Source organism: Leptopilina boulardi, unplaced genomic scaffold (assembly GCF_019393585.1).
Source record: "Leptopilina boulardi isolate dan_hultmark-lab unplaced genomic scaffold, ZJU_Lbou_2.1 LbouV2_94, whole genome shotgun sequence".
Classification (NCBI taxonomy): Eukaryota; Metazoa; Arthropoda; class Insecta; order Hymenoptera; family Figitidae; genus Leptopilina; species Leptopilina boulardi.
In genome coordinates, this window is record NW_026138043.1 from 304464 (window position 1) to 321823 (window position 17360).

At 26.0% G+C, this 17360-nt stretch overlaps 1 protein-coding gene across 3 annotated transcripts; it reads left to right on the top strand.

The window, feature by feature from the left end:
• The first annotated feature begins 8448 nt into the window (after window positions 1-8448).
• Window positions 8449-17070, top strand: LOC127290881 (chymotrypsin-1-like). 3 transcript variants are annotated; one of them, XM_051319703.1, is made up of 5 exons: window positions 8449-8751; window positions 8839-8877; window positions 13114-13433; window positions 13541-13796; window positions 15536-17070. In XM_051319703.1, the coding sequence occupies exons 1-5, from the start codon at window positions 8694-8696 to the stop codon at window positions 15670-15672; spliced, it is 810 nt and encodes a 269-aa protein (XP_051175660.1). In that variant the 5' UTR covers window positions 8449-8693; the 3' UTR covers window positions 15673-17070. The 3 variants fall into 3 exon arrangements, with proteins under 3 accessions (XP_051175660.1, XP_051175659.1, XP_051175661.1); XM_051319702.1 differs by having other exon boundaries at window positions 8457-8751; window positions 13541-13792; XM_051319704.1 differs by lacking the exon at window positions 8839-8877 and having other exon boundaries at window positions 8473-8751; window positions 13541-13792; window positions 15536-17066.
• The last annotated feature ends 290 nt before the right edge of the window (window positions 17071-17360 follow it).

Consider the following 17360-nt stretch of genomic DNA (forward strand, 5'->3'; position numbering starts at 1 on the left):
AAATATTTAGTGCGAAATTAAACTACAAAAAGTGTTAATTACATTTTCATTAAAGTTTTTTGTAGAAATAATGTTTTTTTCAATAAAAAAATTATACTGAGCGGAAAATATTAACTACAAATGATGCTATCAATTCATATAAATAAAAAAATAACTAGTAAGAAATGGTATAATAAAAAAAAGGTTTAAATACAATGAACACAAATATATTTATTAATAAATTAATTAATGGTAGGGATATGGTGAATCCTTAAAATCTCCTGAACATCTGAAAAAATGCACTCATAAAAAGAAGTTTTTATAAATTAGAATTTTTTGTTTCAAAATTGTATACTTTTTATGTTCTTTTTTAAATAAAAATTTCATTAATTTCAATAAATTAAAATTATTTAATTTAAATTAAATTATTTTTACCTTTTTTCTGCAATCCACTTAGGATTAACAGCTTTTTGCTAAGTAATTTTACCATTATGCATCAGACACTAAAACTGTAATAAAGATTAAATTTTAATTTTTAAGCAAATTTTATGATAAAACTTTACAAAAGATTTATTTTAAATGTTCAGGCAACTTTTACGCTAAACCTGTACCAAATATGTAATTTAAATATTCAGTACAGTTTTACGCTAAACCTGTACCAAATATGTAATTTAAAGATTCAGTACAGTTTTACGCTAAACCTGTACCAAATATGTAATTTAAAGATTCAGTACAGTTTTACGCTAAACCTGTACTAAATACGTAATTTAAAGATTCAGTACAGTTTTACGCTAAACATTTACTCAATTGCGGACATTTACATATTTACACAACCTGTGCTAAGCTTTACGGTAAATTTTTCCAACTTGGCACGCACAGCATTAATACAGGTTTAGGAAACTTTCGGTGCTGTGTGGGTGAAGTTTACGCTGTAAGCTAACAAATCTTAGGTTTAAACGCAAGGGAAGCTTACAGCAAAATATTGTGCTGTATGTGTAACTTGTTGAAGCAAATCTCATTTTAGATTCGTTTTCAATTTATCAAAATAAATCAAAAAATCAGGAAAAGAAGCAGGCGCAAAGCGCCTACATCTAGGGTTTCGTGGCTTTTTAAATTCAGATCAAAAGTTATTTGTATATAATAAATAATTTATAATTACATTATTTGTGAATTGTTATGGTAATGGTTGTCATGGAAACGGTTACCATGGTAATGGTTGCTATGAAAATGGTTGACAGGGAAACGGTTGTCATGGTAACTGTTGCTATGGAAACGGTTACCATGGCAACCATACGAATCTACGACGGACAAACGGACAGACGTCAAAGTGTCTTTCAGCCCTGGATCACGTAACCCTAAAAATCATTAACCTTGTAAAATTTTTAATTTTTTTTGTGATCCTGTGTTATATTATACATGTAACATATAATTGTAATTAAAATTGTCATAATAATCTTTTTTAACACCTTCACTAATCCTTTAAGAACCAAATTGTTTCTTAAAAAATCTAGATTTTTGATTTTAAAAAAAAGTGTTTTAGAAAAATTTGTTAACTTTTTTTTTTGCTCAAAACCAGAATTCAGTAATGGAAATTTACAATATTTAAAAGAAACATTGTTTTAATATTTATTTAAAAAAAAACTTATCCTCAAAAGGTTTAATTATATTGTAATACAAACTTCATTAGAACATTCTTACTAATGCTCTACTATTGGTACTGATTACTGAAGATATATAATATACAAAAAAATAAGCAATAAAAAATGATATACTTTTAGAATATGGTATATGTTTAGAAAGTCAATATTATTATTTAATCTGCTTATAAATGTAGCGACTTGCTCAAAAATATTTTGCTTCAAATACACTTTTTATTATCTTGAATAAATATTTCTTACTAAACATCGAGATTACGACAAACTATAAAATTCTGCATCTTCTTATTCATTGATGCCAACTACTTTTTATACTATCTTAAATAAAAGAGTCGATCCATTATTGCGAAATAAATTATGTTTTATAATTTTTAAATGTTCTGTAAAAATAAAGTTTTTGCCTTTTAAACATATGTTTTATACAATTTTATTATGTGTGTATGAAATATTGTTTATTGTATTTCAATATATTAATATAAAAAATGTTGTTGATAATAATTTCAATATAACGTAATCAAATGACACAGTTTTATTGGTATACTTAAGAAGCCTAACACAATACAAAAATAAGAAAATTTTTATTGTTTTTAATACTACAAATTATAATAAAATTTTGATTCTCTCACTCGGTAGTATTTAATAATATAAGAAGATGATATCGATCATTCCGAGTCAAGGATTAAATAAAAACATTATTCTTTACGTTTCAATGGCACAGCCATCCTCTTCAGAAACTGAAAGTTTATTATAAAATATAAAAAAAATCGTGCCAATTGAGACGTTTAATCACTTTTAAATTCACTTATTCAAAAAAGGTTTTTTTGAATAATGTTTCATTTTTTTTTTAAGGTAAATTTAGTCATTTAATTTTATTTTTTATAAGAAATATTTTTTTCTACAAATGTGTTAAAATTTTATAAAAAAATTTTTTTATATTTCGTAATAAACTTTCAGTTTCTGAAGAGGATGGCTGTGCCATTGAAACGTAAAGAATAATGTTTTTATTTAATCCTTGACTCGGAATGATCGATATCATCTTCTTATATTACTACAAATTATACTTTTCAATACGCAAAAAGTTTTTTTAAAATTTTTAATTAACTAAGCGAGAAAAAAAATGTTGAATTTTGACATATTATGCACACTTCTCATGAGTAATCCTCCTTAAAGAATGTAGAAACTTCAGTTTTTCAGTAGCTTCATATTTTATGAAAAACTGTTAGGTGAAAATTATTTAAAAATTTCAAAATTGTTCAATTTTTTTGTAAAAAGACCTCTTTTTAGTAATTTCCTATATATAGGTATAAACTTCTGCAAATCTTTATGCGCAACAAGTTATTTCAGTCATCACAATCATAATTATTATAATCATAATCATTATAAATAATAATGAAATAGACTTTTCAATGTTAAAAAATGAAAAATATATACAACAGTTGCCATTACATAAGTTAAAATCACTAAAAAAAAGGAATAGCAGTCTGACAGACCGGTGAAAGCACTAAGCGTAATATTTTGTCACTTATTATCAGTTTAAATGTTAAGCCAAATAAAAATTTAATAAAAATTCATTTCCAACAATTTTAGAAGATATAGTTATACACTTTTCGGAAAAAATTATGTTAAGTTAAAATATTTTGTTAAATAATAATTTTTTAACATTTTGACTTTTTTCTTTCAGTTTAGACAAAAATCGCAAAATAACTGGCACAATGGGTCCAGTAGACCCTAACATTTTTTTGAGCTCAAATTAATTAAATGTATAGCTATTGAATAATTTTTATATTTTAATATAATAGTTTCATATTTAATAATTTTGTAAGTTTTTTGATACAACTAATTCAATACAAAAGAATAAATTAGATTCAAACATACAAATTTTATTTATAAAATAATTTTTTAACAACTTAATTTTAACAACTGAAAAAAGTTTAGAATTGTAAAGAATATTTTACTGAATAAAATAAGATATTTATAAAAATTGCGATCTTTGTCTAAGCTGAAAGAAAAAAGTCAAAATGTTAAAAAAACTAATTACACGATGCTATAAAAATTTTTTTTTTAAATATACTTCTTATGAAACCTATTGGAGGTTGTAGGTTACAAAAAACTAAGAAGAATGGTGTATATAAAATTCTCCAAACACCCCTAAATTTTCATTTTAGAGCCAGAAAACCATTTTTACGTATGTTTATGCATAAAAACCTTTGTAACTTTCTTATTTCTGCACCGATTTCAAATTTTTTTTTCATTTTAAAGCTGAGAAACAGAGCTTCTTAGCCCATATTCGATATTTTTGTTTAAATTAATATTTATATGAGAAAAATTACAAAAATGTTCAGAAGTTGTCATTTTTCTCACAATTTTTCAACTTTAACTTATGTTTTCATCGTTAATTTTAATTTAAACATTTTTTCACTTCTAGCGCTATTAAAGCGTATTAAATTCTGCATCCAACGAGCCCTATTTGAATAGATTTTGTAAAAAATTAACTGAATTATTGTAGTTTTCTCTTTACAGGTCTAGTAGCTGATTCAAGAACATTATAGTTTTCTTTTCTTTTTCATTCTTAATTGTTTATGTATAGTATTTGTTAAGTTCTGACAGTTTTTATTCCATGTTGGTCATGCTAACAATAAGTTTTTTCAACAAATATTAATTTTACAAATGAACTGTAAACGAACACGATTGGATAAAAATACTCCAAGTTATGACGGTTTTACTAATTTTTATTTTTTATTATTTTATTTTTTTTAATTATCTTTTTGTACATGTTCATTTATGTCTTCGTTTAATAAAAATGAAAAACCTTATAGACTGCGCAGTAGTTTTCTTACAACTTTACAGCTGTGCAATAATTCTTAGCATACATAAGTAAAGAGTTTTAATGGTTCTAAATTAATAAAATTTCAAATTTTTTTTAAAAAAAGTTTTTTTTAAATGAGATTGTACGAGGACATGAACGGTTTAATGTGTGAGTACATGTACATGAACCTGCATAAGAATATGTAGAAGAACATGTACATTTTCTTGTATACTAATATTAAATGTTTTTTCTTGTACAAGACCTGTAAAGAGAAAAACTACAATAATTCAGTTAATTTTTTACAAAATCTATTCAAATAAGGCTCGTTGGATGCAGTATTTAATACGCTTTAATAGCGCTAGAAGAGAAAAAATGTTTAAATTAAAATTAACGATGAAAACATCAGTTAAAGTTGAAAAATTGCGAGAAAAATGACAACTTCTGAACATTTTTGTAATTTTTCTCATATAAATATTAATTTAAACAAAAATATCGAATATGGGCTAAGAAGCTCTGTTTCTCAGCTTCAAAATGAAAAAAAAAATTGAAATCGGTGCAGAAATAAGAAAGTTACAAAGGTTTTTATGCATAAACATACGTAAAAATGGTTTTCTGGCTCTAAAATGAAAATTTAGGGGTGTTTGGAGAATTTTATATACACCATTCTTCTTAGTTTTTTGTGACCTACAACCTCCAATAGGTTTCATAAGAAGTATATTTAAAAAAAATTTTTTGTAGCACCGTGTTATTTAAGAAAAGATTTTAGGTAACTCAATATAATTTTTTTCGAAAAGCGTATAATAAGTAGATCGTCTAAAATTGTTCAAAATTAATTTTTATTAAATTTTTCTTTACAATAAAAATCATTTTTCAGTTTTTAGATTATATTAGAGTCTCCATTCTCTTTAACAAGTTAAAATTGTTATTCAAGAAGAAAAAAATTACTACTCTATTAATATTTTTATATTATGATTTGAGTTTGAATACAACGTATTAATTTTTGATATTTGAAAATTTCGATTCTAAGAAGCTAATAAAAATAAAAAAAGGTGTTAGGTTTCGTTAGCATATATATTTTTTTATTATATGTACTAATAGAAAGATATAATAATTTACATTAGTTACAAATTATTATTTCCATTAGAATGTTATAAAATACGCAATTAATATGTCAACTGTAGAGAATTTTTTTTTTATTTTAAAATGACAAAAATTTATTTTATATTAATTTTTTCTATTACTATTATTATTTTAAAGTGTGGGAAATGAGTTTTATTGTAATCTAAACAATTGATCGGTAAAAAAATTTTCTGAGGTGACAGAGATGAATCACTTTACATTTTCAAAGAACTATTACATAATTTATAATTACATTTCTATAAAAGTCAAGTATTTTTTAAATCACTATTGTTATATTATACACTGCGTGTAAAGAAATATTTTTTAACAAAAAAAACATATATATCGCATAATAGGACAGAGTGAAAATAATAAAATTATAATTGAATTGTTTGTGACAAATATAGTACAAGATGTGTGGCTTTAAAATTGTACAAACTTTCGTCTAAAAACTATTTTGTAAAAATATCAATTTTCGGTTCTCATAAAGATTTTTATTTAAAAGAAATTGAATTTATTTTCACCTAAATTATATTACTTTAATATCTCATTATTAAATTATAGTAAATAAATAATACAAATAATACTATTATTATATTATATTATTTCATAACAATTTTATTCTGTTAACTGAAACATTATTATTGTTATATTCTGAAATAATTCTTCATTCTTTAAAAAGGGGAATTATAATCATGTTAACAAACATAAATTTTTTTATATTCAAAACAATAGTTAATGATTTTTTTTCCATCCTGTTTGTAAAATGTCAATCAACGTTTAATTACATGAGAAATAAAGCCAAGTTGATTTATTGTGATGTCACTAAATAAAATAAAGATAAAAATAATAAATAATTATAACTTTTCTTTTCTATCTGTATTCCTAATTTTTTCTGTTCAACTGCAATCTTCAAAATATTCTTTTGCAAACCTCAGGATATATCTGTTTTACATTAGAATATACCCAAAAAAGTAAATATGAGAAATTTTTCATTTTGGAATTTTAACTTCAAATGAAAAATATGAGCTTCATCCAGTAAAATTTGTTTATTACTAATTTCATTTTTAAATTGTCTAAAAACATATCTTGTAAATGAACGAACAATATTGAGGTTTTGGACGTTTATATATAGGGGAAGTATAGTTAGTTTAGATTAAGGCTTTCATTAAATTAATGTAATAATTAGTTTTTAGATGGAAGTAAATCAAACGGCTAATTGATATTATTGATTAAACACAGTGATACGGATTCCTGAAACTAATATAATTATAATTATATCCAATAACCACAATCAATTATCTACCATTATAGCAGGTACATTCCTATTTGCCAATCGGATAATAAAAGAAAATGATTATTTAATGATTAAATATATGCACATGAGATAACAGATTCTTTGTTTCATATCTTTTTTGTCCTATTTCTTTTAAAACTAATAAATATATTAAATAGTGCTAATTTGGATTAAAATTTTTTATAATTCAGAAAATAATTATCATAAGCCCTTACACACGCCGTAACAAGACTGTAATTGAATAGAATTAAAAATATTAATTTCACAATTTTATTGAATATCAGGTATTTAAAATTTTTTTCATTCCAGCCTTTTTACCAGTTAGTCACAATAATATAACATTAATAAAACTGCGATATATATTTTTCAAAACTCCCGGCAAGAAGGCTGGAATTAAAAAGTATTAAAAAAATCAATTCCATTTAATACCTAATTTTTTTGTTATTTCGTAAGTTTATGTAAGGAATAGACAGCAGCAAACTTGAATCCCTTTTAATTCCGTTTTCGTGAAGCGTGCAATATGAAATAGAATATATAAATAGAATATATTTGAATGAATAAAAAACGTTTTATTAATAATAATTTATTTATTGAAAAAAAATCAGAATTATTTTTTTTACTAACAATCTACACTATTCCCATAAAAAAGTGAAGGCGATTATTTTATATAACCTAAAAAAATGTTGAGACTATAATTATGTTCAATTTTTGATGCTTCACGTTTAAATTTATTAAACTTTTTACAAACATATTCAGTGTAAATTATTTATTATTTTCACATTGAACAGAAAAAACACAACAAATTTATTCACTTTTACTTCTAAATAAAATGATGAGCGAATTATTTTCGATGCACAAAGAAATATGTCTAATTGTCATTATAATAGAAAACACACTTACCGACTTTTACGTAATGCAAAACGGATTTTAGAATTAAGTGGAATTCATTTCGTTGGCCATCTATCTTATTTTGATGACTTCGAAAAAGTGGAAAAATTAGATATTAAATGGAATTTAAATTTTTCAATTTCGTAATATGATATAACTTTAATTCTTTTGTATATATAAAATATCGAATTAATCCAAATTTTTATATCAATTTCATTCTTTTAAACTAGGTAGTGTGTTCATAAAAATTCTTTTTTTGTGCAATTGTTTTTAATCCCCAACGAGGTATCAGAAGAATAAAATCACTATTCCTTTCCATGACAGAAGAAATTGAAACATAACCATATATAATCTTGATTAAAATTGAAGTAAATATTTTATTATAATTATTAAAGAAACTAAAAAAACGTTTTGAAATACAAACAAAATCTGTTTTTTGTGATGAGTTTCGTCGTTGAAAATATTATTTTAATATCTGTTGACGGCGTTTAAAAGTTTATTTGGTTCAATCAAATTCTTTTTTAAATCAAAAAATTTATTAAAATACCCAAAAATTTGTGTCAATACAAAAAAAATAGTATATTTGATTCAAACAAAACTTTTCTCTGAAAGTATGTGTAAATTCATGTAAATTTAGTTAATGCGGTGACGTTTCTCTGTTGGGTATAAGCATATAGAGTCCTCAAGTGAAAGGTTCAAGAATATTCTGAGTTTTTGTTTGAAAATTAATTTCTTTAATCGCAGCTAAGTTTGCAACTCATGCTGGGTGTGCAAGATAAATTTAATCTGCTCGAAACAAATTTTTTTTTATGTTCTTATTGCATATTTAATATTCAAATCAAGTAATCACGAATACAATTGTATTTATAAAACCTTCTTTAATTCATAATATATAAAAGTTGCCGGTCTCTTCTTATCTCAGTTTGAATCTAGTAGCACACGAAACAACATGAATCATCAAATACGTTTCAAGAGTTTATTTTTCATCCTGTATTTCGCCTTTCCTGGTAAGATCATAAATAAACAAATATTATTTTAAACATTATTGTAGTGAAATAATTTGTAGAAAAAGGATATTATTAATATTATTACAGGGTGGCCGTTTTTAGGGTTGTGCATAGGGGATTCTGCAAGTAAGGAATTTGCATTTCAAGGTCATTTCAAATTTAACTTTCTGTACTCGGTTGCACGATTATTTTAAAAAATATAATAGTCTTTTTTATTATTTAAGGGTTTATTTTGTTTGAAAGTTACTTACTTAAATATTCAAATCACGGTTTTTATATTTTTACACAATAAATAATTTCTGAAAATATACTTTCACCTGTTCACTATTCAACACTGTTAAAAATGTTCGCAAATTTATTACACTTTTAATATACTAAAGTATATAAAATTTAAGAAAATGATGTACTTTAAATTTTAATTATAACTATTGTAAAACAAATATTAATTTGTAAATTTATTTTGGACTTTATTTTGCGGTCCAAGTGATAGAAATTGTTGAATAGAATCTTTAGTTGTTTTTAGGGTCCTTGATTTAAAATATTGAAACTGGATGTTTTTTTATTTATACGTTTTGACCCTCTTCAGTAATTTACTTTTTTTGTAAAGTACAAAGCTTGTGTCAACATAGAATTTAGATTTTCTGCTTCAATTTTATCAAATTAAAAAATTATTCTGATATAAATATTCAGAAAATTGACCTTTTAAAACAATAATTTTAAATATACCATGCATAAACAATGAATATTAAAATAATTCATTAGTTTTCGACACGAATTGATAATGAAAAATAAGTAAACATAACCTCCCTGGCGGATCTCGAATTCGGAATGTACGCTGAATTCGTTGTACATTCGTTACACATTGGTTAAACATTTAGTTGGAGTGAAAATTGTGTAGAAACTGAGTGGAAACTGTGGAAAAGTGTAATTGAATTGAATAATAAAAGTATTTAGTGATAGATTTGTGCTGTATTTGTGATAAATTAACGTGTTATTATTAAATAAATAAAGTTTAAAGTGTAAAATGTTCGCGTTAGTGAGTTTTACAGGCTAGGGAATTTTCTAGTGACATCCAAATTGATAGTCGATAAAGAAGTTGAGCCGCCGACTTTGCACGGTAGGTGGCAGCATTCATACTTTCTCCTTTTTAAAAATTCTCTTTTTCAATTGTAAATAGAAAAATTAATTAATTAATAAGTTATATAGTTTCTATGTTGTCATTTTTTTTAACAATTGAATTTTTGAAGATTGTTTAATGAGATAAATTAAACTTGTATAATCGATGCAAATTGTTGTTTTTAAAATACTTTTAAATAAATCTTTTCTTTTAATTACATTTATATTAAAAATAAATAATAATAAAATAAAGAAAGATAAAAAAGTTTTCTTTATTAAAATTATGATTAAATTAATTTAATTGAATTTAATTAAAAAACAACAATTTGCATCGATTATACAAGTTTAATTTATCTCATTAAACAATCTTCAAAAATTCAATTGTTAAAAAAATGACAACATAGAAACTATATAACTTATTAATTAATTTTTCTATTTACAATTGAAAAAGAGAATTTTTAAAAAGGAGAAAGTATGAATGCTGCCACCTACCGTGCAAAGTCGTCGGCTCAACTTCTTTATCGACTATCAATTTACGCGAACATTTTACACTTTAAACTTTATTTATTTAATAATAACACGTTAATTTATAACAAATACAGCACAAATCTATCACTAAATACTTTTATTATTCAATTCAATTACACTTTTCCACAGTTTCCACTCAGTTTCTACACAATTTTCACTCCAACTAAATGTTTAACCAATGTGTAACGAATGTACAACGAATTCAGCGTACATTCCGATTTCGAGATCCGCCAGGGTATATATTAGAATATTAATTGTTTATATATTGTTATATAAAAATAAAATAAAATGAACAAAAAAATATTTACAATATTGCCATCGTTAATTTTATCTATTATTTCATCTGGGTTTTCTCAAATTCCCGAAGATTTAAAACAAAAAGTGATTATATTTACATTATTTGGATCAACCAAGGAATAGCTGGTTATGTATTCTTTCCATAATATATGATATGTTTCGCGCGTAGAACTTTTTCTTCTTCGGTAAAATTTCTACACAAAGATGTAGAATTACTGAAACGACATATATCAGCTATGCTGATCATTTTCTTTTTCCGTTATCAAAATTTTTTTTTAAATTTACTGTGACTTCAAATGTGTTTGCCACAGACTGACCCCATTGTCGACGGTCATATTGTTTTGTGACGTCGTGATTTCAGATCCCTACAACAAACTCCACATTGTACGTGATTCTCAAACAAATGCTGTGATATTCTGAGTAACGCTGCTGATACTCGTCAGGATGTCCTTAGTTTCGTTTTCTTCACAACTCTTTATAATTTGTTTGTAATGCTTTGTAAAACTCTTTACCAAAATTTTTGCATAAATGATTTTGATCAGCGAATTTGTAAAACGTTTCCTCAATCCCTTTACGGATGATCGCAATCATTGAGCTGTCCTCGTCACCAATTAAAACCTTGACTTTAACACAAGTTTCTTTTAAAATTGAATTATTATTTACTAAGTTAGCCCTCAAGTCAGATTCCATCGCCTGGGCACTCCCGTCGAAATTTTGACGGCAATCGTGATCCTCTTTCTTTCGCTTTATTGCGCGTCCAGAAATCTAATATTTTTTGGCTTAAAAAACTTATTACACAACCGCCCAGTGTGCCCATTGTTCTAGAACAAATATGTAACAATTTGATAACAAAATAAATTTTTTTAAAATTTTAATTCTATAACAATTCTGTAACCGATCTGTAACAATATTCTAGAATTACAGAACTTTTTTTTGTATCAGTTTTAATAAAAGTAAAATTATGATTTGTAATTTGTAGTTTATTTGAGTAAAATTTCCCTAACTTAAAAAAGTGACCGTGTCCAAATAGCACTGTATGTCACATAAATATCATTGGAATATTTTTTTAAATATTTCTGTGATATTATAGTGGAGACCAAAATGTCCGCTTCATGATGATATCTCAGTAATATTGGGAGAATATTTCAGTGATATTATGGGAATATTTAATGAAAATTATTTTTATAAATTGGAAAATAAAATAATAATGATAAAAATAAAATAGTGTATAAATATTTTTTCTCAATTTTCATAATAATGAAGAAAAACTATTTCGTTGAAAAATTCCCTCAGTATTAGAGAAATATTCCCTCAATATCATAGGAATGTTTACAAAAAACTCTAGTAACACCACATTTATAAAACATCTGTTCGTTACATATTTGTTTCAGAACAGATAGAGAACAAATCTAAAATACAGTTATAGATCTATTATGTTACATTTTTGTAACACTGTTCTTGAACGCTGCAGTAACAACATTACTTAAAAATTCTAGAACTAATTAAGCACAAATGTTCTAGAACAAATGTTACATCTTCCTTATAGAACAGAGGCTAGAACAACTGTTGCAGAACAGGTCTAGAACACAGTTCCAGAACTGTTCTATAACAAAATTGTAACACTTGTTCTAGAACAAATTACACTTTTTGTTCTAGAACAGTTACATAACGTGCACACTGGGCGTATATCTATTTAAACTATTATAACTTCTTCCGTTTCTGCGCTTACTCCACCCCATACCATATGATATTGATAATATTTCCCAAAGTCGAGTCAAATTCTTTTGGCAACAACAATTGACGGGTCGCATACAATAACAACCCCTACTCTCGGGCGGTCGTTTTCAAGCGTGTCAGGCCAGTAAAAAATTTTAAATTTTTAAACTTAAAATTTTAATTTTTATAATGCATTACCTTATAGAAAATAATAAAACGCAACTTTTTTCCTAATAAATTTTTTTTCTAAGTCTAATATTTTTCTTAATAAATGAAAAAAACTAGAAAAATTTTCCTTTCAAATTTAATTAATTTTTAAAACATAAATGATCGTCTTGCAAATTGAGAGAGTTAGATTATCAGGTTTTCCTAGTTTCAATACCAAGAAGTCTGCAAGAAATTTTAAAATTGTAAGAACTTCTCGTGAGAAATTTGTTTATTTATTTATTTTTATTTTCTATAAGATAATGAATTATAAAAATTAAAATTTTAAGTTTAAAAATTTGACATTTTTTGACCAAACTAACACGCTTGAAAACGAGCGCCCGAGCGTAGGGGTTGTTATTGTACGTGGCCCCTCAATTAAACTTACAAGTTTTTTTTAATCAACAGCACAATAATCAGCAGGAAATAGTGAATTTTTTCATTTATAACTGCGATTTAATTACGACTAAATCATTACTAACATAAAGTTGTTTGTCCCAGTGAACGCCTCAACGATTCAAAACATTCTGACAAAAGGAAGAAACTTGTGGGGGAGGGAATTTTCTTATGTTGTTTCAATACGTAAAAATGGAATATATAATTGTGGCGGAGCTATTATAGATGAGTGGACAATTTTAACTGCAGCCCACTGTGTTGATAGAAGTATAAAGGCAAATGTAATTAGGCAATTAACTGTCGTAACTGGAACAGATCAGATGTATCAGGGTGGAACGATTCATAAAGTTTGCCGAGGTACATTCTACCCTGGATACGAACGCGATAAAGTTGGTTCTAAGCCAGATGACATTGCAGTAATCACGGTAATCAGTTCTTAAATACTATAAAAATTAATATCGAAAATGTTTTTAATTTAATTTTTAAAAAATTTACAAAAGTTCTTTCTTATCAGTTTAAAATCTTATTTCAGTTATGTAAGCCGATAATTTTCAATAAGTACCAAAATAAAATTAATTTGCCCAGTTCGGACTTCATTGACAATACAACAGCTGTGGTTGCAGGATGGGGGTATGAAAATTACGAAGAAAAAGAATTGAGTTGTTCTATTCAAAAATTTACTCCAAAAATTGTGCACAGTGATTATTGCAGGCCTTACGGGTATTACAAACTGAATAAAGGACATTTATGCGCCATTCATAAAGCTACACAAGGTCCATGTAGAGTAAGTTAGTAAATAATAATATATTTTTTCAGTTAGCATACCGTTAGATACGGATGTGGTTTGTGTTAGATTAGATTGGTCTGAAACTATTTTGTTAATATAATTATTTGTGGAACATTGGTAAGATTTGTGAAGAGCCTCTTTGGGTTGATTCACTATCTTGGGTGCGTTTAGATCAGACTCCTAGAATGTTTCAATGATTTCAGTATTAAAGAGTTGATTTGAAGTTAAATTTTATTTCTGTTGTATAAGTCTGTTTGTTTATTTCTTAAATTAAAGTTCCACTTCAAATAAAACACCAGCAGGGGTGTTCTCTGAACCTTTCATGTATTCAAATTCATAGTCATACTGTTCTATTCTGAGCGTTTCATGGACAGTGAAAATTTCAAATATTTTCGCAGCAAGTATTGCCAAAAATTTGAACGTACAATTTTTTTTATTTAAATATCATCGAATTTAATAAATATTATATTTTTATGTAGCGTATCATTATTATTCTCCAAAAATCTGTACTTTAGGATGATGCAAACAAATTATCTTAAAAATTTAATCACACAGCATTGAATCGACTTGAAACATTTGGTTCGTTAAGCTCAAATTGACTAGAAAGTTCTGTATTATCAGATACTTTATATTTTTAAATTTACTTCGAAATTTAGTTAGGGTAAATGAGGACAAGTGGTTTTGAAGCTTAATTTACAGTTTTAAAATTAAGTTCAACGTCAATATTTTAACCTCAGATCACCTACAACATGTTCTGAATATTGCCAAGCTTTTATCTTGACAATTGGCAGCAAGATAATTCAAGTTATCGCTCAATGCATAAAAACTTGAAAATCAAAGTCAAACAGTTTCAGTATTTTGTCTCGCATTTCAAAGAAAACAGACTTAAAAATCATGCAAAATTTTTTTCTTATTCCTTATGACTCCTATAACATAAATTCACTTAAATTGTTGATTTCTGTCAATTTGGTTAATAATAACAAGTTGTCTTTATTTACCCTGAGTTTTCAAATTTTTTGGGTAAACGGGGACAGCTTGTTATTAATAACCAAATTGACAAAAATCAAAAATTCAAGTGAATTTATATTATGGGAGTCATAAGGAAAAAGAAAAAATTTTGGTATGATTTTTAAGTTTGTATACAGTAATATACTTAACCCATATGGAACCGAACAAACTGTTCGACTAGTCAAACACTAGTTTTCACATTGCAAATAAAATATTAGAATATCATTCATTATTATACAACTACATTTTTAACATCGACGAGTAGTTTACTTTCAAATTCTTAAAGAACCAAAATTAATAAACGATTACAATAATTATACCACTTACATTTGTAAGTGCGTCTGGAATTGTAGTGTTCGACTAGTCGAACAGCTGTCCGATACGGGTAGAAACTTTTTTTTTAAACCTTTCTTTGAAATTGTGCTGTCCCCATTTAACCCAAATTTTATGAAATTTTCTAAATTTTAGGGTAAAAGGGGACAGTCAGTTTCATGAGTTCAAAGCTTATCTAAATTTTTTTCTGCTGTATAAAATTAATCCTGGGAATGTAAATAAGGACTTAAAAAAAATAAACCCGCAAATATTACCTTTTAAAGGAAGAAACTTACGTAATTTATGAAAAAAGGGATTTTGTCCCCATTTACCCCAACTGACCTTATATTGCTTAAAATGTTTTAATAATTATTATCAAGCTTTTGACCTCTAAATACATAACATAATTTTATGTTTTAGGGTATAAGTGGAAGTCCATTAGTTGTAAAAAGAGAAATAATAGGCATAGTTTCCTGGGGTCCTCCACGTTGCAGTACAGGAGATCCAGAAGTTTACACAAATGTTTTTCAATATTTAGATTTTATCACACTTGTTAAAAATAATTTAGTTTTTTATTAAGTAATGTGTTCTAAGTTAAAAATTTTAGATATGTAATTTTCTTAGGAATGAAACTATTTATATGTTCCTGAAATAAACATAAATCGTGTATGACAATTACAAATACCAAAAATTAAAGGCTTTCTTTTTAGTAATTTGATGTAAATAAGTTGAGTTATTAATTTTTTAAATTTAGTAGTTTTCTGCAGCATCTTAGGCTACGCAGTAAAGAAAGAGTGTCCATAAGGCCGTTTTTGAACACAGAGTAAAATCGATTATCATTATGAAGAATGTCATCTCTTTACTATACCTGACAATCCCTCAAAATCGTTTTTCGATTTGCGAAGTACTATTTTAAAAAAATACATACGCGATATTGTTTTCGCCAATTTTTCTGAATAGTCTGAAAATGTAAAACTCTTATTTTCGCATATTTTCTTCAATATATGTATGTGTGCAAAGTTTTTGGAAAATTATGGTAACCTGAGTTCTTCAGTAACTCAATAAAATTACTATTATTCGTTGAGATTTACAAAATCCTGTGTATTTTTTAATTATTTAAATTAAGTTATTTTGAATACTACTTGACAAATCAAAAAACCCTTTTGTGGGAATGTCAGACATACTACAGAGATTAAATTTTTCATAATAATAATAATCGATTATATGCTTGGGCGCAAAAAACGGTCTTATTTTGACACTCATCCTATTATTCATCTTTTAACCGCGTAGGTTTTAAAACATGTATAAAAATATACATCATTTTATATAAGAAAAATGTTGTTCAATTAATTTAATAATATTCTTTAATATTTGTTAGTTTTAATATAAGTTTGACGTAAGGTGTTAGAAAGCTTACTTGAAACGTAACATCAAAATCACTGATTAAAATCACCACAATCTTAACCTTAGCTTATACCAGAACTTTTTTAACCTCGTGGAAAAATGTATATTTGAATTGTAAATAACGTATAAGATGTTAATCAAGGAAAACGCGTTGTGAAAGATTTAGTTGGAGTGTATAAAGATTCAGGAAGAAATGTTACAACCGACAACTTCTTCACAAGACTTCCACTGCTATGGAACTTTTCCGTGGGGCATGTCGATCGTGGGCACAATAAAAAAAGGCAGGGTTGCACAGTTACGCGTAACTCAGGGTTTTTTACATTCGTAAAATACGTATAATACTCCTCACCATAAAAAAATGCATTGTATTTGAAAAATTTAAGGTAATTTACATATGTAATATACGTAAAAAACTCTATGTTATTTACCTGAGGTAAATTACATACGCAACCCTTATAAAAGGTTTGTTTGTCCTAATGGCTTTTTAATAATATTAAGTCTTTATTTTTAGGGGTAGTTTACCCCCTTAAAATTTTTTTTATTAAAAACGCCAAGACATGCAAAATTTAATTTTGATCTTGTGGTTAACATATATTTTTTTCGTGCGAATTAATAAATATTTGTATGGTTTAATTCAATTTTTAAATTTTCCTGGGGGTGGTTTACCCTCTAAACATTTTCCGATTGGTGTAGAAAAGTTATATTTTTTATTTCTTATTAAAAGGAAACTTTTTCAATTGGTTTTAGTCCAAAAAAATATGTCCTATATATGAACCAGTAAAATTGACACTCAACATCCCAATCTTCAAGGGGTTGTTTCACCCCTTATATTCCAGACTGA

Coding starts and splice junctions, on each gene's coding strand:
- LOC127290881 (XM_051319702.1), top strand. CDS start 8,694: ATGAATCATCAAATACGTTTCAAGAGTTTATTTTTCATCCTGTATTTC. Junction 8,878..13,113: donor GTGCATAGGGGATTCTGCAA/GTAAGGAATTTG, acceptor TGTTTGTCCCAG/TGAACGCCTCAACGATTCAA. Junction 13,434..13,540: donor ATGACATTGCAGTAATCACG/GTAATCAGTTCT, acceptor ATCTTATTTCAG/TTATGTAAGCCGATAATTTT.